Here is a 25,885-nt window from a genome sequence, read left to right as displayed (position 1 = left end):
ATATTACACTTATTAAAATGTCAAAATAGCAGAAGTAATATCTGATGCTTTAGAAAAAAGAAACAAGAACAGAGACCGAAAGAAGAACTTACATTTTTACCAAAAATTTCTCCACCCCCACTTCTGACAAAGGGAAGCAAGTACAGATCGCAACGTTAATGACGTGTGTGGTTTCAGTTGAAACTAACGGAAGCCACAGAAAATCCTTTTTCTGTCAGTAATCTCTTTTCTGTTCACTCATTTACTTTTCAGAGAAGGCAGGCAGACGTTTTTCTCGTTATTTAAAGGGTTTGAATCATCCGGTGGTGACCAATTGAGAGACAAGAAACTGATTCATCGTTAAGCACTTGTCTTGTCCTTCAGTTCAGAGTGAAACGTAACTCAACCGGAGAGCATTGAGAAGCCGGTGTTTCTGAGACTACAAGAAGGTCCACTATACAGTAAGGTAAGGCTCTCTTTGAATATTCATATAAAGATGTGGGATCTTAATTTGATTAATCTTTTGTTGCTTAGAATTTTCCTGCAAAGTAGAAAATGCAAACTTGTTTAATTAAGGTTGAATAAGGCTTCTAAAGTTTGTAATTTCCTCTTTGTCAGACTTGATTTGTCATAAAAAAATTTATCAACCCCTACAAAAAATGTACATAATTCACATTTCCGGTTGCTGCTGTAGCAAACTGGCGTGAATGAAGATCCTACATCTATGATGTATTCAGGTGGTTATGGATTACATTTATTGTTCAATCAAGCAAATTTACTCTGCCTGTGTGTGTTGAGTGTGATCATTTGGAAGACACAGTATTACACAGTTGAGTTAAAGATCATTGTGTTGCTACCATGTTGTCATGTGTTGCTACCATGCTGTGTTGTCTTAGGTCTCACTTTATGTAGTGTTGTGTTGTCTCTCTTGTTGTAATGTGTGTTTTGTCCTATATTTTTATTAAAGTTATTCTTAATCCCAGTCCCTGTCCCCGCAGAAGGCCTTTTGATAGGCAGTCATTGTAAAGAATAATTTGTTCTTAACTGACTTGCCAAGTTAAAGTTTTAAATATAAAAAAAAATGTAAAATCATGGTACTGATGATTACTATTACCACCTAAGAGATGCACAGAGAGCGGAGTTGTTACAATATTGCATACGCCTCTCCAATCCTTTGGGGCCCATTGAGACGTCTAGGCTATGTGCTACCACAGTAGTCTTCCATCCTGGTCCCAGAGAACCCAAGGCTTTTAATCACTTTTTCAAGCTTCGTGCATATCTTTCTCTAAATATATATTCTATATTTGATATACTCCTGTACTATATGCCAGCCCTTTTGTTCTGTGTTAGTGCTGGGCTGCACCATCAAGGTTGAAGACCACTGTCCTTATGGTGGAGGGGGCTAGGAGTTGATTAGGGCCTCATTACGGAGGTTGCTGAGGGATGATGCGGGCTTCATCATGGAGGGGGCTAAGGGACGAATAGGGCCTCATTACGGAGGTTGCTGAGGGATGATGCGGGCTTCATCATGGAGGGGGCTAAGGGACGAATAGGGCCTCATTGTGGGAGGCTAGGTTTTGATTAGGGCTTCATTATATAGGGCATTATATAGGGGGCTAAGGTACGAATAGGGCCTCATTACGGAGGGGGATAGGGTTTGGTTAGGGCTTAATTACGGAGGGGGCTGATTAGGGGTGACAAGAGATGTCTAAACACCCCAACATTCTAAATAGTACCATTTGGGCTGTGAAAAAGTTTTATAGTATGTGAAATGTCAAAACTGTAAATACCAGCATGTCATACTAATTTAGTATTTTCATCTCGTAGAATTCACTGCACACTATTGAGGAACAGAATCGTGTTTTGAAATCCACGTGTGTCTGACAACAGCTGATCATCAGCTGAGGGTACTTGCTCTACCAAAATGAAGGAATGGCTGGAATCAACACCGTTGTGCTTCAGATGACACATTCTCAGTAGGATGAAGCTAGTTTTCTGTTATTTGTTGCTGACTGCATACATTTATACTACATAGTATGTAGTACCATTAGTACACAGATTATCACACAGTATGCAAGTAGTAGGCAAGCCAGATTTCTGACACTGCCAGTGAGGGAGTGAGTGGGTGGGATGAGAGGATGGGTGAGTGGGTGGGTGGGATGAGAGGATGGGTGAGTGAGTGGGTGGGATGAGAGGATGGGTGAGTGGGTATACACTCTTAGAAAAAAGAGTGCAAATGGTTCATTGGCTGTCCCCATAGGATAACCCTTTTTGGTTCCATGTAGAGCCCCCTGTGGAAAGGAACCAAAAGGGTTCTATCTAGTACCAAAAATGGTTCTTCATTTCTCCTATTAGGACAGCCTAAGAACCCCTTTAGGTTCTAGATATCCCCTATTTTTCTTTGAGTATAGTGTAGAACCAAAAAAAGAGAGGAGGAAGGGGGGGTGAGAGGATGAGAGGTGTACATGATAAGAAGAATAGAGGGGGTGTTAGTTTGGGAGAGGATGAGAAGAGAGGAGGAGGGGACGGGGGTGTTAGTGGTTTGCGGTTTGTTTGTTATTGGAAACAGCTTGTAAACATTCTGGGAAACGAGGACATTGTGGTTTTCTTACCTGCACTTCCTTTGTGTGTGTGCGCGCATGTGTGTGTATGTAAGCATGTGTGTGTGAGTACTGTGTGTTCATGCATGCAGAATGTGCTTGTGTGTGTGTGTGTGTGTGTGTGCATGGATTATGTGTTTTGTGAGTGTGTGTGCGTTAAGAATGCACTTGCGTTCGTGCTTGCGTGGGCATGTGTTGTGTGTGTTCTCTGCGATACTGACCTTTAAACTGTTCTCTCAGAGGTTGGTAATGTCTGCTGTGCTGTTTCACTTCACTGAAGGGAACTTCCTAATGTCTGACCCAGAGACCAATAAGAGGGACAAAGACCATCAGGGTCAGTATTCATAAAGAATCTCAGAGTAGGAGTGCTGATCTCGGATCAGACCCCCCCCCCCCCCCCTTCCCGTTTTTGTAACTGTGACCTAAAAGGCAGAACTGATCCTAGATCATCACTCCTACTCTGAGAGGCTTTATGAATACAGGCCCTGGACGGTAGCCTGAGTGCCAGACTGTTTGTGTTATCATGCCAACCAGGCTACCAGGTTAGGGCTGGAAAGCCCTGATCTGGGACCAGGCTACCAGGTTAGGACAGGAAAGCCCTGAATTGGGACACACGGGACTGTTGGTACATTTGACAGTGAACACGACATCACAAGGCTTCACTGCTAACAATGTACAGAAACCAGTGGTGGCTGGTGGCACTTTAAATCGGAGGACGGACTCAAAGTAATGGCTGGAACAGAATTAATGGAAGAGTATCAAATACATCAAACACATTGATTACATGTATTTGATACCCTTCCATTAACTCCACTCCAGGTATTATTATGAGCCTTCCTCTTCTGATATAAACATTTCGCTCTTACGCAACATTAAACCACCAATCAATTTGTTACAAACAGTTCAAAGGAATGACCAATGTTACGCAGTACTGGTATTCCTTGTAGAAGCATTATAGCCACACAGGGTGTGCATGCTTTTGTTCCAGCCTTGCACTAACATATCATCCAGGTCATTCATTATCATCATCACGATCTTCTTCTTCTTTACCCTCTCAACACATCGTGTACCTGTTAGATGGTTGTTTACATAACAGAGGAGTGGAAACTTCACATCTTCACAGGCTGAACATAACATCAGTGTCTCCAACCACAGTGACATTTTACTAAATACCAAGACATGAGAGAATGGTAGCAAACCACACACTGCCCACCAAATGAAAATGTATTTGTCACATGCGCTGAATACAACAGGTGTAGGTAGACCCTACAGTGAAATGCTTACTTACAAGACGTTAACCTACAATGCAGTTTTAAGAAAAATACCTAAAAAAATAAGAAATAAAAGTAACAAATAATTAAAGAGCAGCAGCAAAATAACAATAGTGAGGCTAAATACAGGGGGTACAGGTACAGAGTCAATGTGCGTGAGCACCGGTTATTCAAGGTAATATGTACATGTAGGTAGAGTTATTAAAGTGACTATGGATAGATAGTAACAGAGAGTAGCAGTAGTGTGAAGAGGGGGGGGGGCAGTGCAAATAGTCTGGGTAGCTATTTGATTAAATGTTTTGGAGTCTTATGGCTTGGGGATGGAAGCTGTTTAGAAGCCTCTTGGACCTAGACTTGGCGTTCTGGTACCGCTTGCCGTGTGGTAGCAGAGAGAACAGTCTATGACTATAACTTTCTTATAAGCTTCCGGGTTAGAGTCATGACTCCAACACCATCAACGACGTCATTGATGCACTTATTGATGAAGCCAGTGACTGAAGTTGTGTACTACTCAATGCCATCGGAAGAATCCCGGAACATATTCCAGTCTGTGCTAGCAAAACAGTCCTGTAGCTTAGCATCTGCTTTATCTGACAACTTTTTTATTGACCAAGTCACTGGTGCTTCCTGCTTCAATTTTTTCTTGTAATCAGGAATCAGGAGGGTATAATTATGGTCAGGTTTGCCAAGTGGAGGGCGAGGGAGAGCTTTGTAGGCGTCTCTGTGTGTGGAGTAAAGGTGGTCTAGAGTTTTTTCCCCCCCTCTGGTTGTACATTTAACATGCTGGTAGAAATGAGGTCAAATGTATAGCTATGGAAGCATATATACAGTTGAAGTCAGAAGTTTACATGCACCTTAGCCAAATACATTTAAACCAAGTTTTTCACAATTCCTGACATTTAATTCTACTAAGAATTCCCTGTCTTAGGTCAGTTAGGATCACCACTTTATTTTAAGAATGTGAAATGTCAGAATAATAGTAGAGAGAATGATTTCTTTCAGCTTTTATTTCTTTCATCATATTCCCAGTGGGTCAGAAGTTTACATACACTCAATTAGTATTTGGTAGCATTGCCTTTAAATTGTTTAACTTGGATCAAACGTTTTGGGTAGCCTTCCACAAGCTTCCCACAATAATTTGGGGGAATTTTGGCCCATTCCTCTTGACAGAGCTGGTGTAACTGAGTCAGGTTTGTAGGTCTCCTTGCTCGCACACGCTTTTTCAGTTCTGCCAACACATTTTCTATAGGATTGAGGACTGAGCTTTGTGATGGCCACTCCAATACCTTGACTTTGTTGTCCTTAAGCCATTTTGCCACAACTTTGGAAGTACGCTTGGGGTCATTGTCCATTTGGAAGACCCATTTGTGACCAAGCTTTAACTTCCTGACTGATGTCTTGAGATGTTGCTTCAATATATCCACATAATTTTCGTTCCTCATGATGTCATCTATTTTGTGAAGTGCACCAGTCCCTCCTGCAGCAAAGCACCCCCACAACATGATGCTGCCACCCCCGTGCTTCACGGTTGGGATGATGTTCTTCGGCTTGCAAGCCTCCCTCTTTTTCCTCCAAACATAACGATGGTCATTATGGCCAAACAGTTCTATTTTTGTTTCGTCGGACCAGAGGACATTTCTCCAAAAAGTTCAAGCTTTGTCCCCATGTGCAGTTGCAAACCGTACTGTGGCTTTTTTATTGCGGTTTTGGAGCAGTGGCTTCTTCCTTGCTGAGCGGCCTTTCAGGTTATGTCGAGATAGGACTCGTTTTACTGTGGATATAGATACTTAAACTTCTGACCACTGGAATTGTGATATAAGTTAAATAATCTGTCTGTAAACAATTGTTGGAAAAATGACTTGTGTCATGCACAAAGTAGATGTCCTAACCGACTTGCCAAAACTATAGTTTGTTCACAATAAATGTGTGGAGTGGTTGAAAAACGAGTTTTAATGACTCCAACCTAAGTGTATGTAAACTTCTGACTTCAACTGTACATATACATACGGTATATTCTTTTTTTTTAAATTGCATTTTTTTTGCATGTTATTTTTGCATTCATTTGTATCCCATATCAGTTTGCAAACAATGTAAAAATAAATGTTTTCCTTGAGTTAATAAATCTGCATACAATGATTTCATTGTTTTGCTTACTTTGTGTATTGTAATTAGCTCATGTGCTTTTCTTCACGAGAAGGGGATACTTACTATAAAATGTTGTTGGGTCTGTAACCATGTTTGACAGTGACACTCGTCTCATTCAAATCGTTTTTTTCTACAAAAAGTTCAGTAATAGACGTATGCAATTCCAGTCGATATTGCGAGGCTTGTTTTGTTTGCTCTGCCTGTGTGTCGGTATAATGTATATAAAAGTGGATGCTCGTGATTGTATTTTCCTTGATTTTTAGACCACATAGGCCTAGTAAAATAATAAAATGGCTTTACTGGCATGTGTTAAAAAAGTTTTCCATCCCAAATGGCACCTTATTCCTTACATAGTGCACCACTTTTGACCAGAGCCCAATGAGCCCTGGTCAAAAGTAGTGCCCTATATAAGAAATAGGGTACCATTTGGAACACTAAGCCACCTGTCACCTGCTGCTAAGGTCATGTCTCCTACTGTGTTCTAGAATGAGAAAGAGGACCGGGAAGAAGTCATAATGGAGGTTCTATGTTGTCTCTATGTCATCCTGCTCCTCCCCTACTAACCTGCTCCAGCCAACCACAACCCTGTAAGTCATCAATACCCTTCACAATGCATTACAAGCACATATATAATGTATAATGACTATGAGGTTAAAGTGCAGACTGTCAGCTTTAATTTGGGTGTATTTACATCCATATCGGGTAAACCTTTTTAGAAATTATAGCACTTTTTGTTCATAGTCTACCCATTTTAGGGGACCAAAAGTATTGGGATAAATTCACTAATATGTGTATTAAAGTTAAGTATTAGGTTGTATATTCATAGCACGCAATGATTATATCAAGCTTGTAACTCTACAAACTTGTTGGATGCATTTGCTGTTTGTTTTGGTTGATAACGTTCTCATGTCTTTATTGAACACACCATGCAAACATTCACAGTGCAGGGTGGAAAAGTATGTGAACCCTTGGATTTAATAACTGGTTGACCCGCCTTTGGCAGCAATAACCTCAACCAAACATTTTCTGTAGTTGCAGATCAGACCTGCACAACGGTCAGGGGGAATTTTGGAATATATCTCTTTACAAAACTATTTCAGTTCAGCAATATTATTTGGATGTCTGGTGTGAACTGCTCTCTTGAGATCATGCCACAGCATCTCAATCGGGTTGAGGTCAGGACTCTGACTGGGCCACTCCAGAAGGCATATTTTCTTCTGTTGAAGCCATTCTGTTGTTGATTTGCTTCTGTGTTTTGGTGTCGTTGTCCTGTTGCATCACCCAACTTCTGTTGCGCTTCAACTGACGGACAGATAGCCTAATATTGTCCTGCGAAATGTTTTGATAAACTTGGGAATTCATTTTTCTGTCGATGATAGCACGCTGTCCAGGCCCTGAGGCAGCAAAGCAGCCCCAAACCATGATGCTCCCTCCACCATACTTTACAGTTGGGATGAGGTTTTGATGTTGGTGTGCTGTGCCTTTTCTCTCCACACATAGTGTTGTGTGTTCCTTCCAGACAACACAACTGTAGTTTAATCTGTCCACAGAATATTTTGCCAGTAGCGCTGTGGAACATCCAGGTGCACTTTTGCAAACTTCAAACGTGCAGCAATGTTTTTATTGGACAGCAGTGGCTTCTTCTGTGGGGTCCTCCCATGAACACCATTCTTGTTTAGTGTTTTACGTATTGTTGACTCGTCAACAGAGATGTTAGCATGTTCCCGAGATTTCTGTAATTCTTTAGCTGACACACTAGGATTCTTCTTAACCTCATTGAGCATTCTGCGCTGTGCGCTTGCAGTCATCTTTGCAGGACGGCCACCCCTAGGGAGTGTAGCAACAGTGCTGAACTTTCTCCATTTATAGACAATTTGTCTTACCGGACTGATGAACAGCAAGGCTTTCAGAGATCTTTTTATAACCCTTTCCAGCTTTATGGAAGTCAACAATTCTTAATCTTAGGTCATCTGAGATCTCTTTTGTTCGAGGCATGGTTCATATCAGGCAATGCTTCTTGTGAATAGCAAACTCAAATTTTGTGAGTGTGTTTTATAGGGCAAGGCAGCTCTAACCAACATCTCCAATCTCGTCTCATTGATTGGACTCCAGGTTAGCTGACTCCTGACTCCAGTTATCTTTTGGAGAAGTCATTAGCCTAAGAGTTCACATGCTTTCCCCAACCTACACTGTGAATGTTTGAATGATGTATTCAATATAGACAAGACAAATACAATAATTTGTGTATTATTAGTTTAAGCACACTATGTCACATGTGCCAAATACAACAGGTGTAGTGAAATGCAGTGAAATGCTTACTTACGAGCCCCTAACCAACAATGCAGTTAAAAAAAAATACGGGTAAGAATAAGAGATAAAAGTAACAAGTAATTAAAGAGCAGCAGTAAAATAACAATAGCGAGACTCTATACAGGGGGGTACCGATACAGAGTCAATGTGTGGGGCACCGGTTAGTGAGGTAGTATGTACATTAAGGTACAGTTGTTAAAGTGACTGTCCATAGAGGATAAGAGCAGCGGTGGGGGGGGCAGCAATGCAAATAGTCTGGGTAGCCATTTGATTAGATGTTCAGGAGTCTTATGGCTTCGGGGGAGAACTGTTTAGAAGCCTCTTGGACTAGACTTGGCGCTCCGGTACGGCTTGCCATGCGGTAGCAGAGAGAACAGTCTATGATTAGGGTGGCGGGAGTCTTTGACAATTTCTAGGGCCTTCCTCTGACACCACCTGGTATAGAGGTCCTGGATGGCAGGAAGCTTGGCCCCAGTGACGTACTGGGCCGTTCTCACTACCCTCTGTAGTGCCTTGCGGTCAGATGCCGAGCAGTTGCCATACCAGGCGGTGATGCAACCAGTCAGGATGCTTTCAATGGTGCAGATGTAGAACCTTTTGAGGATCTGAGGACCCATGCCAAATCTTTTCAGTCTCCTGAAGGGGAAAAGGTTTTGTTGTGCCCTCTTCATGACTATGCTTGGTGTGCCATGTTAGTTTGTTGGTGATGTGGGCACCAAGGAATTTGAGGCTCTCAACCTGCTCCACTACAGCCCCATCGATGAGAATGGTGGTGTGTTCGGTCTTCTTTTTACTGTAGTCCACAATCATCTCCTTTGTCTTGATCACGTTCCAAAGGGTTCACATACTTTTTCTTGCCATTGTATGATATATGATACAATATGACATAGAGCCTTATAAAACATGATATAGAGCCTGATAAAACTGGCTATTAAACAATGCTAGCCACAACTATTGAATTCTCTCTCTCTCTCTCTCTCTCTGTCTCTGTTTCTCAAAGATCTGCAGTGTGTCAATGACTTCATCAGTAACATCACATGTGTGTTGAACAACACATGCGTGCCCCCAGACATGCCGTGCACTCTGCATGGTGAATACCCCGGGTTTAAAAGGTAAAGATGACTAAGGATGCACCCTAACTGGAACCCTATTCCCATAGTCCTGGTCAAAAGTAGTGCACTATATAGGCAATAGGGTGCCATTTGAGATGCTGACTGAAACAATGGTTCACTGTTGTAACTACAGGCAATGTGAGATGAAGTCCTTGGGCGGTTCCAACACAACGTTGAGAGGCGGCAGTCTGGTCTTTGAGGGCAATCCAGTGAGTTTTATAAAACTACATCAAGTAAAAACCAATGCTTGGTTATATATGTGCATTATTATAGATCACAACTATAATTTGTAACACATTAATCTGGATGAATAAATTACCCAGGAATTTGTTTATTTTTTATAATTTATTACGTTTTTCTAATAATAATAATAATAAAACAATGATAGCATATATATAGACTGATAGACAAACAACCCTGAATAACTGAACCTCTGTAAATTATCTTTCAGTTCTTTTGGGAATGGGATGAAATACCCATTGGTGTACGGTGTGGACAAGCAGAAGATTATGTGATACAGATTAAATACCTGTATCAACCATTTAACCACAGTAAGTGTACAGTCATTTGAGTGATATTGTGTACGATGTGTCAGATATTACTAACCTACTACTACTACATTAATTGTACACCAACTACAACGACTCGTACTGTAACTTTATTGTCCATTTACATGAAAATTAATTTTGTGTGGTCAGCATACAAAATGCTCAAACTCAGTACACTATAATACAACATATTGCAATACAAACATGCTGGATAGCTTATTAATTTATAAAACTTAATATTAATTCCCACCTGATACTGACATTTCTAATTCAACTTAGTAATAGTAGTTCTGTTACAGTGATATTAGTGATATATTAGTACTACTATGACTACATTAACTGTGTTGTTTTGTGTTTGGCAGTTAAAATGCATCCCCCTGGCAAGCCGACCGTCACCAATGCCTCAATCGCCTGGACACCAGGAGCTCCCATTTCAGTAATGATATCCAACTATGACTTCCAACTACAGTGGAAACAGGAACTACATCACTGGGAGGTGAGGGAGACAGAGACAGAGGCCAGATAATAACGAGAGGGAAAGGGGAGAGATGTGAAAGAGAGAATACAGTGAAAGAGTGTCTCTTTGTACACTATCTAAAAGTACACCTACTGTATGTTGTGCTACTGCAGGATGCTGTGGAGGTGAACATATCAAACAAACAGACGTATTTTGACCTGGACCCTGACATGCTGGAGAGAGGAGGGAGGTACCAGGTCAGAGTCAGGGTTCGCGCCGACCCAGACAATTACCCAGACTGTCAGTGGAGCGACTGGAGCCCCAGTGCATCATGGGTCTCCACTCTGGGCCAGATGAAGCCAACAGGTAAATACAGCATCAGCGATGTCATTGGTAATTAGTACACGTTTTAATGTGGGCCTATATATACTTGGCCTGTGTTCCAAATGGCCCTATTGTTCCCTACATAGTGCAGAGCCCTATGGGCCAAAAGTACTGCACTAAATAGGGAATATGTTGCCATTTGGAATGCAGGCATAGTAGTGTGTTTCCATATGAATCTTGAAAAATAGCTTCTCCTTCATCCTTCCTTCCCTATTTCTTTCTTTCATTCTTAGATAGGCTGACACATGCTCAAAACAAACTTACAGACATGTAAATGAAGGCTTTTCTATGCCAATCTTTTAGTAAAACAGTGGTGTTGTTATGTACGTTGTAAATACGTTGTAAGTATGTTCTATGTTGTTCCTCTGGTCCTGTTCTCAGGTAGTCCTGATGTTCTAGACCAGGACTCTGTGGTGGTCACTGTGGTGGGAGCTGTTGTTGTACTGGTCCTGCTGGTCTCCATGTTGCTCTGCAATGGAACGTGAGTACTGTGTGTGTGTCTGTCTGTCTGTCTGTCTGGGGGGGGGGGGTCACCAACGGACTGTAAAGTAAACATCATGTTTTAGATGTAATGTTTTGTAGTTGGTTAAGTGCAACTTCCTTTAATTTCCGTTCATTGCTGACAGGGTCAAGAAGATTCTGAATCCTCCTATACCAGATCCCTCCAGGTACTTTGAGGGCCTCAACCTCCATCACCATGGAAACTTCAAGGTCAGTTCTACTTTTGACTGAAGTCATGTGCCAAAAGGGACCCTATTCCCTGTATTGTGCACTACCTTGTTATGGCTGTAGTTAGGTTATAATGGCTGTAGTTAGGTTAGAGTGGCTGTAGTTAGATTATAATAGCGGTAGTTAGGTTACAATGGCGGTAGTTTATAATGGCTGGAGCCCAATGAATGGTATCAAACAGATAAAACACATAGTTTCCATATATTTATTACGAGCTGTTGTTACGCACGCCTCTATGAAGAGGGAACGCAACACCCGGCTACAACTCAACTCTCCGTGAAGTGAAAGAGGTATGGGACTGTAGGTGCGAGTAAGGATGACAAAGGCAGAGAGAGTGGTACCGTTTACAAGGAATTTATTCCATCACACGGTAATATGGGGAAAAGGGGCTGGACGGAACCAAAGCAAAGAAAGTAAATGTCAAAGCCCCCTCCTACCCTTACCTGCCTACCCACTACTTACCTAACTTAGCACCCCCTGGTGCCCTAACCAAAATACAGGGGGTGGTCCGCCCAGGTCTTACCTAGACAGTGAATATACTACAGGTATATGTATGCCCGTGGGCCTCTTGCCTAAGCACTCCCTAGGTGCCTTCCCCTTCCCCCCTGGGAACAAATGAAACAGAATATCAAACAATTACTCAAACAAACTAAGAAACCAAGGACATCAAATAAGCTCTATCTGATAATGCAACAAACTAACACAATACATACCAAATCCCTTTCTGAGAAACAACCAACACTATATAACCCTCTGCTCCCTGAAAAACGACCAACACTATATAACCCTCTGCTCCCTGAGAAACAACCAACACTATATAACCCTCTGCTCCCTGAAAAACGACCAACACTATATAACCCTCTGCTCCCTGAGAAACAACCAACACTATATAACCCTCTGCTCCCTGAAAAACGACCAACACTATATAACCCTCTGCTCCCTGAGAAACAACCAACACTATATAACCCTCTGCTCCCTGAAAAATGACCAACACTATATAACCCTCTGCTCCCTGAGAAACAACCAACACTATATAACCCTCTGCTCCCTGAGAAACAACCAACACTATATAACCCTCTGCTCCCTGAAAAACGACCAGCACCGCTCTCAGCAATTGAATTCTCTCTATCACAATCAATCTCCCTCTGCATTCTCTCCTCTGAGCAACAGAACACTGGCTTATATAGCTTCAGAAGAAATGGGTAATTGGAGACAGCTGCGTCTTGACGAGGGGGCGGGGTCAGCTATCCAATCATCAATTGGGGCCCGACCATCTTCTGAAACACACACTCAAATATACAAACTACAACACAGAAACTGGGGAACTTAACAGCTGTCCTCACCATTGTCTTACATTAGCATCATGCAGGAGGGAAGCCACCTGTCGGAAGACCATGCCGTCCTCACCTTACCAGCCTCCTCTGCAATAAAAAGGAATGAAAATAATGATCATTTTATTTCCCTCTCTGTGTGTGTGTCTCTGTGTGTGTGTCTCTCTCTCTGTCTCTCTCTCTCTGTCTGTGTGTGTGTGTGCACACCTACAGGCTTGGCTGGGTCCTTTGTACGCTTTTGAATTCGTCGACTCTGCCTTGCACCGTGACGACATCTCCCAGGTAGAGATTACCAAAAGCATTGGCACCATCGCCCCCCTGAGGAGGGAGACCGGTACTGCACTACTACTGAAGAAGAGATTGGACAACAGTGGCCACTCCGTCTTCAGCAACTTCTTATCTCAATGCTCCCAGCCTGGATCCACCTCCACCAAGCTGGAACCCTGTTCTGTACACTCCCCTTACGGACCAGTAGGTGGCACTACTGAAGAGATAGATGAGTGGAAGGAGGAAAACAGAGGAGAAAGGATGGATAGTAATAGAGGTGTAGGGGGGAAGGACGGAGATATCAGGGGTGGAGGGAAGGATATAGAGTTGGGGAGTGGAGGGAAGGATATAGAGATGGGGGGTGGAGGGAAGGATAGAGAGATGTTAGGTGGCGGTATATTTGGAGGCATCAGTGGAGGTAAAGATATCGTCCAGGTTTCTTCTTACGAGCGTGTTGAGAAGCTCCAGGCCGAGCGTCGGACCCTCATAAGCCCAGATTCAGGCATCGGCAGTGGGGGAGAGGATCAGGAAAGTCAGGAGAGTGTGGAGGAGGCGGACGGGCCTACTTCGACCATCCCCCATTTTGTCTCTCAGGACTTCCATCTTGTTCCGCTTCTTCCTCTTATCAATAACTTTCCATTCTGCTCCACCCCCTTACCCATTTCTCTGTCCGCTTTCCCCCAGCCACCCTTCACCCTCCCTGGGTTGGATAGTGTAGGGGGAAAGGGTACGGAGATGGGGGTTGGAAGAGGTTCTCTCACAATGTCTTCCTCCTATGAACGTGTGGATAATCTCCAGCTCCAGACCCAACGCCGTGCCCCTCAGAGCCCAGATTCAGGCATTTGCAGTGGGGGAGAGGATCAGGAAAGTCAGGAGAGCGTGGAGGATGCGGTCGGGCCATCTGTGACCTCCTGTAACCATATCTCTCTTATTACCACTAACAATATATTTCCATTCTCTTCCACCCCCTTACCAATCCCGCTGGACGTTTTACCCCAACTACCCTTCCCCTTCTCTGGGTTGGGGTTAGCTCCATCCCTGGGTATGAGTACCAGTCATCCAGGCAGGCTGATCGAGGAGATGTCTCTCCTGTCTTCTTCAATGGCAATAGAGCCCTCTAGTGGCGGCTACATGCCAGTGAAAGAAGCTCAGAACTGAACTATGGAAACCTTTTACTTGGGAGGGACTAATGATTTATAGATACACTAGATGACTGACAGGCTGTTTTGAAGCCACTGCTCCTCCATCTGGGCACCCCCTCTCCATTGTAAAAAATACTTTTGAAGTTATAGAAATGCATTTACTAATGTCTACATTTGTTTTTACCACATGTATTCTATTACAGACACACTTTTTTAAGAACTAATGTTACTGTCCCCACTACAACAACAAACATGTCATTTTGTCCATGAAGCATTGAAATGAAATACTGTAGAATTCCATCCATTCCAATAGAGCTCCACAGTGGAGGCGTTCAAACAGGGAAATGGTTCCAATTGTTTTCCCACCATTCATTTCTCTCTTAAGGGATTTTAGAAACACTTAAAATAAGGACAGTGGCCTCCTGTGTGGCGCAGTGGTCTAAGACACTGCATCGCAAGCTGTGTCAGAGCCGGCCGCAAGCGTGAGCCCCATAGGGCGGCACACTATTGGCCCAGAGCGGCATGGGTTGGGGTAGGGTTTGGCCTGGGGGCTTTCCTAGGCTCATCGCACTCTAGCGACTCCTTGTGGCGGTGTTAAAGTGTTAAACAAATCAAAATATATTTTAGATTTTAGATTCTTCAAAGTTGCCACCTTTTGCCTTGATGACAGCTTTTTGCACTCTTGGTGTTCTCTCAACCAGCTTCACCTGGAATGCTTTTCCAACTATCTTGAAGGAGTTTTCACATATGCTGAGCACTTGTTGGCTGAGGTCCAACTCATCCCAAACCATCTCAATTGAGTTGGGTCGGGTGATTGCGGAATCCAGGTCATCTGATGCAGCACTCCATCACTCTCCTTCTTGGTCAAATAGCCTTTACACAGCCTGGAGGTGTGTTGTGTCATTGTCCTGTTGAAAAACAAATGATAATCCCACTAAGCGCAAACCAGATTGGATGGCGTATCGCTGCAGAATGCTTTGGTAGCCATGCTGGTTAAGTGTGCCTTGAATTCTAAATAAATCACAGACAGTGTCACCAGCAAAGCACCATCACACCACCTCCTCCATGCTTCACGGTGGGAACCACACATGCAGAGATCATCTGTTCACCTACTCTGCATTTCACAAAGTCATGGCGGTTGGAACAAAAAATCGAAAATTTGGACTCATCATACCAAAGGACAGATTTCCACCAGTCTAATTTCCATTGCTTGTATATCTTGGCCCAAGCAAGTCTCTTCTTTTTATTGGTGTCCTTTGGTAGTGGTTTCATTGCAGCAATTCGACCATGAAGGCCTGATTCACGCAGTCTCCTCTGAACGGTTGATGTTGAGATGTGTCTGTTACTTGAACTCTGTGAAGCATTTATTTGGGCTGCAATTTCTGAGGCTGGTAACTCTAATGAACTTATCCTCTGCAGCAGAGGTAACTCTGGGTCTCCCTTTCCTGTGGCGGTCCTCATGAGAGCCAGTTTCATCATAGCACTTGATGGTTTTTGCAACTGCACTTGAAGAAACTTTGAAAGTTCTTGAAACTTTACCCGGATTGACTGACCTTCATGTCTTAAATTTATGATGGACTGTCGTTTCTCTTTGCTTTTTTTGAGCTGTTCTCGCCATAATATGGACTTGGTATTTTACCAAATAGGGCTTTCTTTTGTATACCACCCCTACCTTGTCACAACACAATTGATTGGCTCAAATGCATTAAGAAGGAAGGAAATTCCACAAATTAACTTTAAACAAGGCACGCCTGTTAATTGATATTCATTCCAGGTGAATACCTCATGAAGCTGGTTGAGAGAATGCCAAGAATGTGCAAAGCTATCATCAAGGCAAAGGGTGGCTACTTTGAAGAATCTCAAATATAAAAATATTTTGATTTGTTTAACACTTTAATTACATATGTGTTATTTCATAGTGTTGGTGTCTTCACTATTATTCTACAAAATAGAAAATAGTAAAAATAAAGAAAACCCTTGAATAAGTAGGTGTGTCCAAACTTTTGACTGGTACTGTATATTCAGCTCTATTCACTCTCCTATTCGAAAATGCTAATTAGCATCAACATAGACATCATGCAAGACTACAAATCCCAACAAGGTCCTGCACATCATCTCTGGTGTCATCGCTGACACCTTTTGCTAACAGGTGTTGTGTCCATTTTTAAACTTGCACAAGACATTTTCCAGAATTGTACATTTAAAATTATTCTGCCAATTCATTCATTACTCCATTTAGCTAACATTAGACACGTGATATACTGATTTGGGGCAGCAGGTATCCTAGTGGTCAGAGCATTGAGCCAGTAACCAAAATGTTGGTGGTTTGAATCCCCGAGCTGACAAGGTAAAAGATATGTAATTCTGCCCCTGAACAAGGCAGTTAACCCTCTGCTCCCCGGTAGGTCGTCATTGTAAATAAGAATTTGTTCTTAACCGACTTGCTTGGTTAAATAAAGGTTACATTTAAAAAACATTTTTTTAATTATTACCTTTCCCTCATGGCATTTGTAGTTCTTTATGATAGCCACATTAGCAGCTAATTAGCATCACATTTTTGTGGGGTAAATAAAGGCGAATATATTGATAAAAGTCACCTTGTCCTAGAGAGATTTACACTGTTATCAAAACATAAAATCAGGGTAAGCCTACATCAAACACAGCCCTTATTTTAAGTGTTTCTAAAATCCCCTATGGGGAAAATGAATGGTGGGAAAATGATTGGAACCATTTCCCTGTTTGACCGCTAAGTTTTATGTGTATTATGACTCATACTCGTACTCTATGGAGGACTGCTTTTCTGAGGAGTGCCAATATGGCCGACCGGTGGCTTCAAAGCCTCTCATTGGCCAAAACATACAGTAGCATCAGCAATCCAGGGTTTATATACGTCATTGGGAGGGATACAGTGCTTCCAGGTGGATAGAGAAAAAGGGGGCAGTCTGGGATTGGTATATTCATTTTGTTGCTGTTTGAATCGCAGATTTCCCTTTTAATGGGATGTGCGTGAGTTATGGGAATGTTTTAGACAGGTTCATAGATATGCGTGTACAGTAGATACTGTACATCAGGGCTATTCAACTAGCGGCCCGCACGCCAGATCCGGCCCGTTTTATGAATTTATACCCTGAACATTAATAAAAGATCTGTAAAAAAAATGTTTTATTTCCACCAAGATCTGACGTTCAGTGCCAAAATGACAAGCACTATGGTGGTTGTCTATAGTCTGGTGCCTATGTGGAATGTCAATGTTTTTTTTTCTTCGTCATATGCATTTGGCGGTAGCGTTTGAACGGTTTAAGCTTCAAAATATGATGAAAGCTACACCTCTAAGGAACACATACGTGCCTTCTGTTGCCCTCTATGATGCTCACAAAGACTTGTTAGAAGTGACAGACAAACAACGCACCTAATGACTGAGGGAAATTCATTCAAAGCATCCTTCCTTCAGACTGACATTTGACATTACCTGATCTGACATATCTTTGTGTTATTTATTGAGATGCTTAGTTTTCAGATGATTTTAAAATGACCTAATTACTTTTAAGAAGCTTTTAATAGTTGTTTAACTTCTTTATTGGTGGTTGTGCATCAATTGTTTTATACAGTTCTTCCGAAGAATAATCACATGTGGACGTTTTTGCATCTGGCCCCTGTAAGAATATAGTTGAATAGCCCTGCTGTACATTATATAGATATGTATGCATATCATCAGTTCCATAGGATGCTAACAGGTGGATAGAGACAGTTAATGTGGTTCTATAGGATGGTAACAGGTGGATAGAGATAGTTAATGTGGTTCTATAGGATGCTAACAGGTGGATAGAGACAGTTAATGTGGTTCTATAGGATGGTAACAGGTGGATAGAGACAGTTAATGTGGTTCTATAGGATGCTAACAGGTGGATAGAGATAGTTAATGTGGTTCTATAGGATGGTAACAGGTGGATAGAGATAGTTAATGTGGTTCTATAGGATGGTAACAGGTGGATAGAGACAGTTAATGTGGTTCTATAGGGTGGTAACAGGTGGATAGAGACAGTTAATGTGGTTCTATAGGATGGTAACAGGTGGATAGAGACAGTTAATGTGGTTCTATAGGATGGTAACAGGTGGATAGAGACAGTTAATGTGGTTCTATAGGATGGTAACAGGTGGATAGAGACAGTTAATGTGGTTCTATAGGGTGGTAACAGGTGGATAGAGACAGTTAATGTGGTTCTATAGGATGGTAACAGGTGGATAGAGATAGTTAATGTGGTTCTATAGGATGGTAACAGGTGGATAGAGACAGTTAATGTGGTTCTATAGGATGGTAACAGGTGGATAGAGACAGACAGGTAGTGTTCATTGCTTTGTGTTAGAGTCATAAACACTGTTTTGTCTTGTAGGCTACTTTGTTACTTTAAAAAACAAAGAAGAAGTAGCCGTTGAGTTTTCCCCTCAAGTCATATATTTTCTGTTGAAAGCTCAGAAAAGGGTCTATAAGCTTTAATAAACTGAGTGGTTGGAGCCCTGAATGCTGATAGGCTGAAATACATGGTATATCAGACCGTATACCACGGATATGACAAAACATGTATTTGTACTGCTCTAATGACTTTGGTGACCAGTTTATAATAACAATAAGGCACCTCTGGGTTTGTGATATACGGCTAATTTATTCCACGTCGCCTCGTGCCGAAGAACAGCCCTTAGCTGTGGTATATTGGTACATACCACACCCCCTCGGGCCTTGTTGTTTATACTACTTCTAAACGCTTTTCTACCGCTCATGTCAGTAGTACATCTATTCATGATATCAATATGATACTATGATTGTGCTCACAGTAAATACTGATGTGATACTGATAAACCTCTCAGTAGAAATGAAGAATGTATTATTATGTTGTGTATAACATGACCATCTTGAATGTAATGTCTCTTTTGAAAAATTATATTATTAATTTTATATATTTAAATAATACTGTTGTAAGTTAAACATCACAGCATAGTTGAAAGATATATGGGGGTGGCCAGCAGAGATGGGATGGGCTGAGGGAAGCTGAGGGAAGCTGAGGGACGCTGAGGGTTGGGATGTGGAATTGGAGACAAGTGGGATTGGAGTTGTTTGGTGGGGTATAGAATGACGGTCAAAGATAAAAGTAAAACAAATAAAGTCCAAATAAAACAAAACAAAAAATAAGTTTGAATGACACTGAGGGGCAGTGTTGTTACAGCTAATGCCTGTTTGCCTGAGGCTGATGCCGTGCAGGTGTTTGTACACATGCATATACACTCTCCTTCAAATGCACTTGTGCACATACATGGACACACACACATGTAAATAGTGCCATACGTGCACTCAAACATATTCAGTTGTCCTTGCTGTTATGATTTCAGTTGGCCTTGCTGTTATGATTTCAGTTGGCCTTGCTGTTATGATTTCAGTTGTCCTTGCTGTTATGATTTCAGTTGTCCTTGCTGTTATGATTTTAGTTGTCCTTGCTGTTATGATTTTAGTTGTCCTTGCTGTTATGCTTTTAGTTGTCCTTGCTGTTATGATTTCAGTTGTCCTTGCTGTTATGATTTTAGTTGTCCTTGCTGTTATGATTTCAGTTGGCCTTGATGTTATGATTTTAGTTGTCCTTGCTGTTATGCTTTTAGTTGTCCTTGCTGTTATGATTTCAGTTGTCCTTGCTGTTATGATTTCAGTTGTCCTTGCTGTTATGATTTTAGTTGTCCTTGCTGTTATGATTTTAGTTGTCCTTGCTGTTATGCTTTTAGTTGTCCTTGCTGTTATGATTTCAGTTGTCCTTGCTGTTATGATTTCAGTTGTCCTTGCTGTTATGATTTTAGTTGTCCTTGCTGTTATGATTTCAGTTGGCCTTGATGTCTTTTGTTTTTTGCATTGTTGTTTTCTGTTTTACTTTGTCCTTGTCTTTTGTTCATTTTGTTGGTTGTTGGTGCTTTGGGGTGGGGAATGGAATGATAACATTTTTCTCGGGTGGTTGAGAGGAAGCTCTTAGGGAACTGGGTGGGGGGGGGGTGGTCTTGGAGGGCTGGTGGCCTGGCGGTTGGGAGCTTGGGCCAGGGGCTGATGGATCGCTGGTTCGGGGCCACGTTTTTGACCTTGTGGGAGATCTGTGTGTCTCTGGATGGGAGTCTAGTCATCTAACAATGTGATGTAGTTGTTGTTGTTAAGCGGCTTCACTTCAAGTATATTGTGTGCTTTAAATATTCTATCAAAAATTCAATCAAAAAATGTATAAAAATGTTGCAGATTAAATTATGTTTGGGTTTTTGCAAATTGTCATTATTCTAAGTTAGCCATTTTAAATGTATTTTTAATAAGGCAGCTTAGTTGTTATTACAATCTTATTGATAGTAATTGGTAAATGGATGTATTGTTTAACATAGACTACGTTGCTTGCTTGATAGTCTGTGTTTTTATATTTCAGCCAATTAATAAAGAATCAACTGTCTCTCTCTCGCTCTGTTTGTGTGTGTGTGTGTGTGTGTGTGTGTGTGTGTGCGTGCGCGTGCGTTATAAATTCTACAAACACTTCCATTGGACACATTGAAATGTATCAATAGAGGGCATAGGCATACCTGTGGGATGGGTCAGTGCTATCCGGGATCCTTAGAACGCCCATACCCTAAACCCTAACACTAACCCTTACTTAAACTCATTTAATTTTCAACTTCAATGGGGTAGAGCCGTCCCAACAATACCAGATAGCACAGACCCTGTTGGATGCGGGGCCGGGCTGACCGGATGATGGTGGAAATGGAATGGAAATTTGACAAACTGACTTGGTAGAAAGGTGGCATCCTATGACGGTGCCACATTGAAAGTCACTGAGTAAGTAAGGCCATTCTACTGCTGTTGTTTATCTATGGAGATTACATGGCTGTGTGCTCGATTTTATACACCTGTCAGGAATGGGCATTGCTGAAATAGCAGAATCCACTAATTTAAAGGAGTGTCCAGATACTTTTTTATATAGTGTATTTTAGTAAGTCATTTCAGGAAGTTCTTCCATGTCTGCATTCAGAGGTCTCCAAGGAAAATCATATCATTGTGAAATAATAGGTGACTCATCCTCATGATACAAATAGTTTTTGTTGAATCTATTGACCCAACTGGTGTCTGTGTGTTTATGATCATCAGCTGAAAGGGTTCAGTTATCTGTCTCTACGTTTGGACCAGACCTGTTTAGCAGAGACACACGATGGCCGAGTGGACCCACCCACCGGTCACACAGACACACACGGAAAAACACATACACATACTTTAAACCTGAAGACATTCCGTAGTCATAGGAATGTAGTTCATGTGGAGTAAACACGTGGTGTGCATAGCCGCAGGAAGTAGGATGCTGAGTGTGCTTCAGCGCCCCCCGATGAATCACAGTTAAAAAATAATACATGTCAAAATTAAACATGTATGATTATTTGTTTTTTACCACCAAATTAGTGCCTTAGGCCTGTATGAGCAGAGAAAAATACTAGTCAGCAGAACAGGGAGAAAGATACTCACCCTCCCAAAAACCTCTTCCTGATGGTGTGTATTGTAATCCGTGATCTTTCATTTGTTTAAGAACATGGTTGAGTTTTTGTTTGTATCTGATATTAAAAATAAGTTATATAATAACTATAATAACTCTTTATCCTTTTTCTGTATAAATAAAGCACCTGGATACGGTTGAAAGAGGACTGTTCATTACATGCTAAATAGTCTCCTTTCATAGCTGCTTGTGGAGCTGAAAAGCGGCTGTGAAAATCAACTACTGGTTACACCAAGGCCATACTCTCGTCATACTTTGTCCATTTGAGGGCAGCAAAACGTGGTATTTGGTCTCTGTCTCTCTCTTTCACTACCTCACTCGCCACACATGGCACTTTCAAAGCTTTTGCACCTGTTATTTCCAGAAAGGAATAAAAACATTAAATGTTCTAATTTTACACTTTACATCATCTCAACATTTCACAATAACAAAAGTCATATTGAACGCTTTAGAAAAAGGAACAAGAACAGAGACCGGAAGAAGAAAAACTGAAAAATTTAATATTTTTGTTTTAACCCCCGCTTCTGACAAGTACAGATCGCAGCGTTAATGACGTGTGTGGTTTCAGTTGAAACTAACTGAAGCCACAGAAAATCCCTTTCTGTCAGTAATCTCTTTTCTGTTCACTCATTTACTTTTCAGAGAAGGCAGGCAGACGTTTTTCTCGTCATTAAAGGGTTTGAATCATCCGGTGGTGACCAATTGAGAGACAAGAAACTGATTCATCATTAAGCACTTGTCTTGTCCTTCAGTTTAGAGTGAAACGTAACTCAACCGGAGAGCATTGAGAAGCCGGTGTTTCTGAGACTACAAGAAGGTCCACTATACAGTAAGGTAAGGCTCTCTTTGAATATTAATATACAGATGTAGGATCTTAATTTGATCACTCTTTTGTTGCTGAGAATTTTCCTGCACAGTAGAAAATGCAAACTTGTAGTGTATTCAAGGCTCAATAAGGCTTCTAACGCTTGTAATTTCCAATTTAAAATGTCAGACTTGATTTGCCCTATCGAAAAATGTATCAGCCCCTACAACAAATATCCATAATCCACATAACTATAACTATAATCCACATAATAATTCACATTTCCAGTTGCTGCGGGATAATTTTCCATTATAGCAAACTGGCTCAAATGATGATCCTACATCTATGATGTATTCAGGTGGTTATGGATTACATTTGTTGTTCAATCAAGAAAGCTACTCTGCCTGTGTCTGTGTGTTTGAGTGTGATCATTTGGAAGACACAGTATTACACAGTTGAGGTCATGATCACGGTAGTGATGATGATGATGATGATGATGATGATGATGATGACTATTATCACTTGAGAGACACACAGAGAGCGAAGCTGTTACAATATTCCATACACCTCTCCCATCCCTTGGGGCTGATGAAATGTGTCTAGGCTATGCGCTAGGAAAGGATTCTTCCATCCTGGTCCCAGAGAAGCCCAGACTTTTGTTCTGTGTTAGTGCTGGGCTGCACCAAAACCCTGCACACCCTTTAGATCTCTAGAATCAAGGTTGAAGACCACTGTCCTCATTGTGGAAGAGGCTAGGGGCTGATTAGGGCTTAATATGGAGGGGGCTAGGAGCTGATTCAATCTTCATTATGGAGGGGGCTAGGAGCTGATTCAATCTTCATTATGGAGGGGGCTAGGAGCTGATTAGAGCTTCATTATGGAGGGGGCTAGGAGCTGATTAGGGCTTCATTATGGAGGGGGCTAGGAGCTGATTAGGGCTTCATTATGGAGGGGGCTAGGAGCTGATTAGGGCTTCATTGTGGAGGGGGCTAGGAGCTGATTCAATCTTCATTATGGAGGGGGCTAGGAGCTGATTAGGGCTTCATTATGGAGGGGGCTAGGAGCTGATTAGGGCTTCATTATGGAGGGGGCTAGGAGCTGATTAGGGCTTAATTATGGAGGGGGCTAGGAGCTGATTAGGGCTTCATTGTGGAGGGGGCTAGGAGCTGATTCAATCTTCATTATGGAGGGGGCTAGGAGCTGATTAGGGCTTCATTATGGAGGGGGCTAGGAGCTGATTAGGGCTTCATTATGGAGGGGGCTAGGAGCTGATTATGGCTTCATTATGGAGGGGGCTAGGAGCTGATTCAATCTTCATTATGGAGGGGGCTAGGAGCTGATTAGGGCTTTATTATGGAGGGGGCTAGGAGCTGATTAGGGCTTCATTATGGAGGGGGCTAGGAGCTGATTCAATCTTCATTATGGAGGGGGCTAGGAGCTGATTCAATCTTCATTATGGAGGGGGCTAGGAGCTGATACAATTTTCATTATGGAGGGGGCTAGGAGCTGATTCAATCTTCATTATGGAGGGGGCTATGAGCTGATTAAGGCTTCTTTATGGAGGGGGCTAGGAGCTGATTAGGGCTTCTTTATGGAGGGGGCTAGGAGCTGATTAGGGCTTCATTATGGAGGGGCTAGGAGCTGATTAGGGCTTCATTATGGAGGGGGCTAGGAGCTGATTAGGGCTTCATTATGGAGGGGGCTAGGAGCTGATGAGGGCTTCATTATGGAGGGGGCTAGGAGCTGATAAGAGCTTCATTATGGAGGGGGCTAGGAGCTGATTAGGGCTTCATTATGGAGGGGGCTAGGAGCTGATTAGAGCTTCATTATGGAGGGGGCTAGGAGCTGATTCAATCTTCATTATGGAGGGGGCTAGGAGCTGATTAGGGCTTCATTATGGAGGGGGCTAGGAGCTGATTAGGGCTTCATTATGGAGGGGGCTAGGAGCTGATTAGGGCTTCATTATGGAGGGGGCTAGGAGCTGATTAGGGCTTCATTATGGAGGGGGCTAGGAGCTGATAAGGGCTTCATTATGGAGGGGGCTAGGAGCTGATTAGGGCTTCATTATGGAGAGGGCTAGGAGCTGATTAGGGCTTCATTGTGGAGGGGGCTAGGAGCTGATTAGGGCTTCATTATGGAGGGGGCTAGGAGCTGATTAGGGCTTCATTATGGAGGGGGCTAGGAGCAGATTAGGGCTTCATTGTGGAGGGGGCTAGGAGCTGATTAGGGCTTCATTATGGAGGGGGCTAGGAGCTGATTCAATCTTCATTATGGAGGGGGCTAGGAGCGGATTAGGGCTTCATTGTGGAGGGGGCTAGGAGCTGATTAGGGCTTCATTATGGAGGGGGCTAGGAGCTGATTAGGGCTTCATTATGGAGGGGGCTAGGAGCTGATTCAATCTTCATTATGGAGGGGGCTAGGAGCTGATTCAATCTTCATTATGGAGGGGGCTAGGAGCTGATTCAATCTTCATTATGGAGGGGGCTAGGAGCTGATTCAATCTTCATTATGGAGGGGGCTAGGAGCTGATTAGGGCTTCATTATGGAGGGGGCTAGGAGCTGATTCAATCTTCATTATGGAGGGGGCTAGGAGCTCATTAGGGATTCATTATGGAGAGGGCTAGGAGCTGATTAGGGCTTCATTATGGAGGGGGCTAGGAGCTGATTAGGGCTTCATTATGGAGGGGGCTAGGAGCTGATTAGGGCTTCATTATGGAGGGGGCTAGGAGCTGATTAGGGCTTCATTATGGAGGGGGCTAGGAGCTGATTAGGGCTTCATTATGGAGGGGGCTAGGAGCTGATTAGGGCTTCATTATGGAGGGGGCTAGGAGCTGATTCAATCTTCATTATGGATGGGCTAGGAGCTGATCTGGGCCTAGGTTTAGTAGGACAGGATGTTCAAATAGAACTGGAGCAAAACCCTGCACACCTTGTGGGTTGAACTGGAGACGACTGTCCTCATTGTGGAGGGGCTTATGAGTGCGCTCCAAATGGCACCCTATTCCCTATATTGTGTACTACTTTTAACCACGGCCTCTAGGGTATATAGTGCACTATATAGGGAACAAGGGTGCCAGTTAGGATGTAACCTAGGGGTTGATTTGGTCCAGTGTTTAAGTAGGACAGGATATACACACCCAGCCACAGGTACAGAGGAAGTCAAAGACAAGAGGGGGAGGTGAGGAGGAGGAGGGGGGGGTCAGGGAGTGAGCGTTGGTGGAAAGGAAGTCAGAGAGATAGGGAGGGTGAGGGGGA

At 42.6% G+C, this 25,885-nt stretch overlaps 2 protein-coding genes across 2 annotated transcripts in view; both read left to right on the top strand.

The window, feature by feature from the left end:
• The first annotated feature begins 135 nt into the window (after positions 1–135).
• LOC129839952 (interleukin-2 receptor subunit beta) lies at positions 136–20,271 on the top strand. Its single transcript, XM_055907691.1, has 10 exons — positions 136–445; positions 6,481–6,582; positions 9,306–9,417; positions 9,551–9,626; positions 9,869–9,968; positions 10,328–10,461; positions 10,596–10,788; positions 11,188–11,287; positions 11,433–11,517; positions 13,080–20,271. Exons 2-10 carry the CDS (start codon positions 6,522–6,524, stop codon positions 14,289–14,291), a joined length of 2,073 nt encoding a protein of 690 aa, XP_055763666.1. The 5' UTR covers positions 136–445; positions 6,481–6,521; the 3' UTR covers positions 14,292–20,271.
• A 2,117-nt stretch (positions 20,272–22,388) lies between these two features.
• The window catches only part of LOC129839255 (interleukin-2 receptor subunit beta-like), an 18,617-nt gene continuing 15,120 nt past the window's right edge, over positions 22,389–25,885 (top strand). The window contains exon 1 of the mRNA XM_055906564.1: positions 22,389–22,659. The gene's annotated coding sequence lies outside the window, so the exon portion shown is untranslated. The remainder of the gene's footprint in view (positions 22,660–25,885) is intronic.

The sequence above is a fragment of the Salvelinus fontinalis genome, chromosome 40 (assembly GCF_029448725.1).
Source record: "Salvelinus fontinalis isolate EN_2023a chromosome 40, ASM2944872v1, whole genome shotgun sequence".
Classification (NCBI taxonomy): domain Eukaryota; kingdom Metazoa; phylum Chordata; class Actinopteri; order Salmoniformes; family Salmonidae; genus Salvelinus; species Salvelinus fontinalis.
Note: the sequence above shows the minus strand (reverse complement) of the source record. Positions and strands in the feature narration are given on the sequence as shown.

What these genes read in the sequence shown, in the direction of transcription:
- LOC129839952 (XM_055907691.1), top strand. Translation starts at nt 6,522, where the DNA reads ATGTTGTCTCTATGTCATCCTGCTCCTCCCCTACTAACCTGCTCCAGC. An exon ending in GAATACCCCGGGTTTAAAAG is followed by an intron (nt 9,418 to 9,550) that starts GTAAAGATGACT and finishes TTGTAACTACAG; the next exon opens with GCAATGTGAGATGAAGTCCT. An exon ending in TGGTCTTTGAGGGCAATCCA is followed by an intron (nt 9,627 to 9,868) that starts GTGAGTTTTATA and finishes ATTATCTTTCAG; the next exon opens with TTCTTTTGGGAATGGGATGA.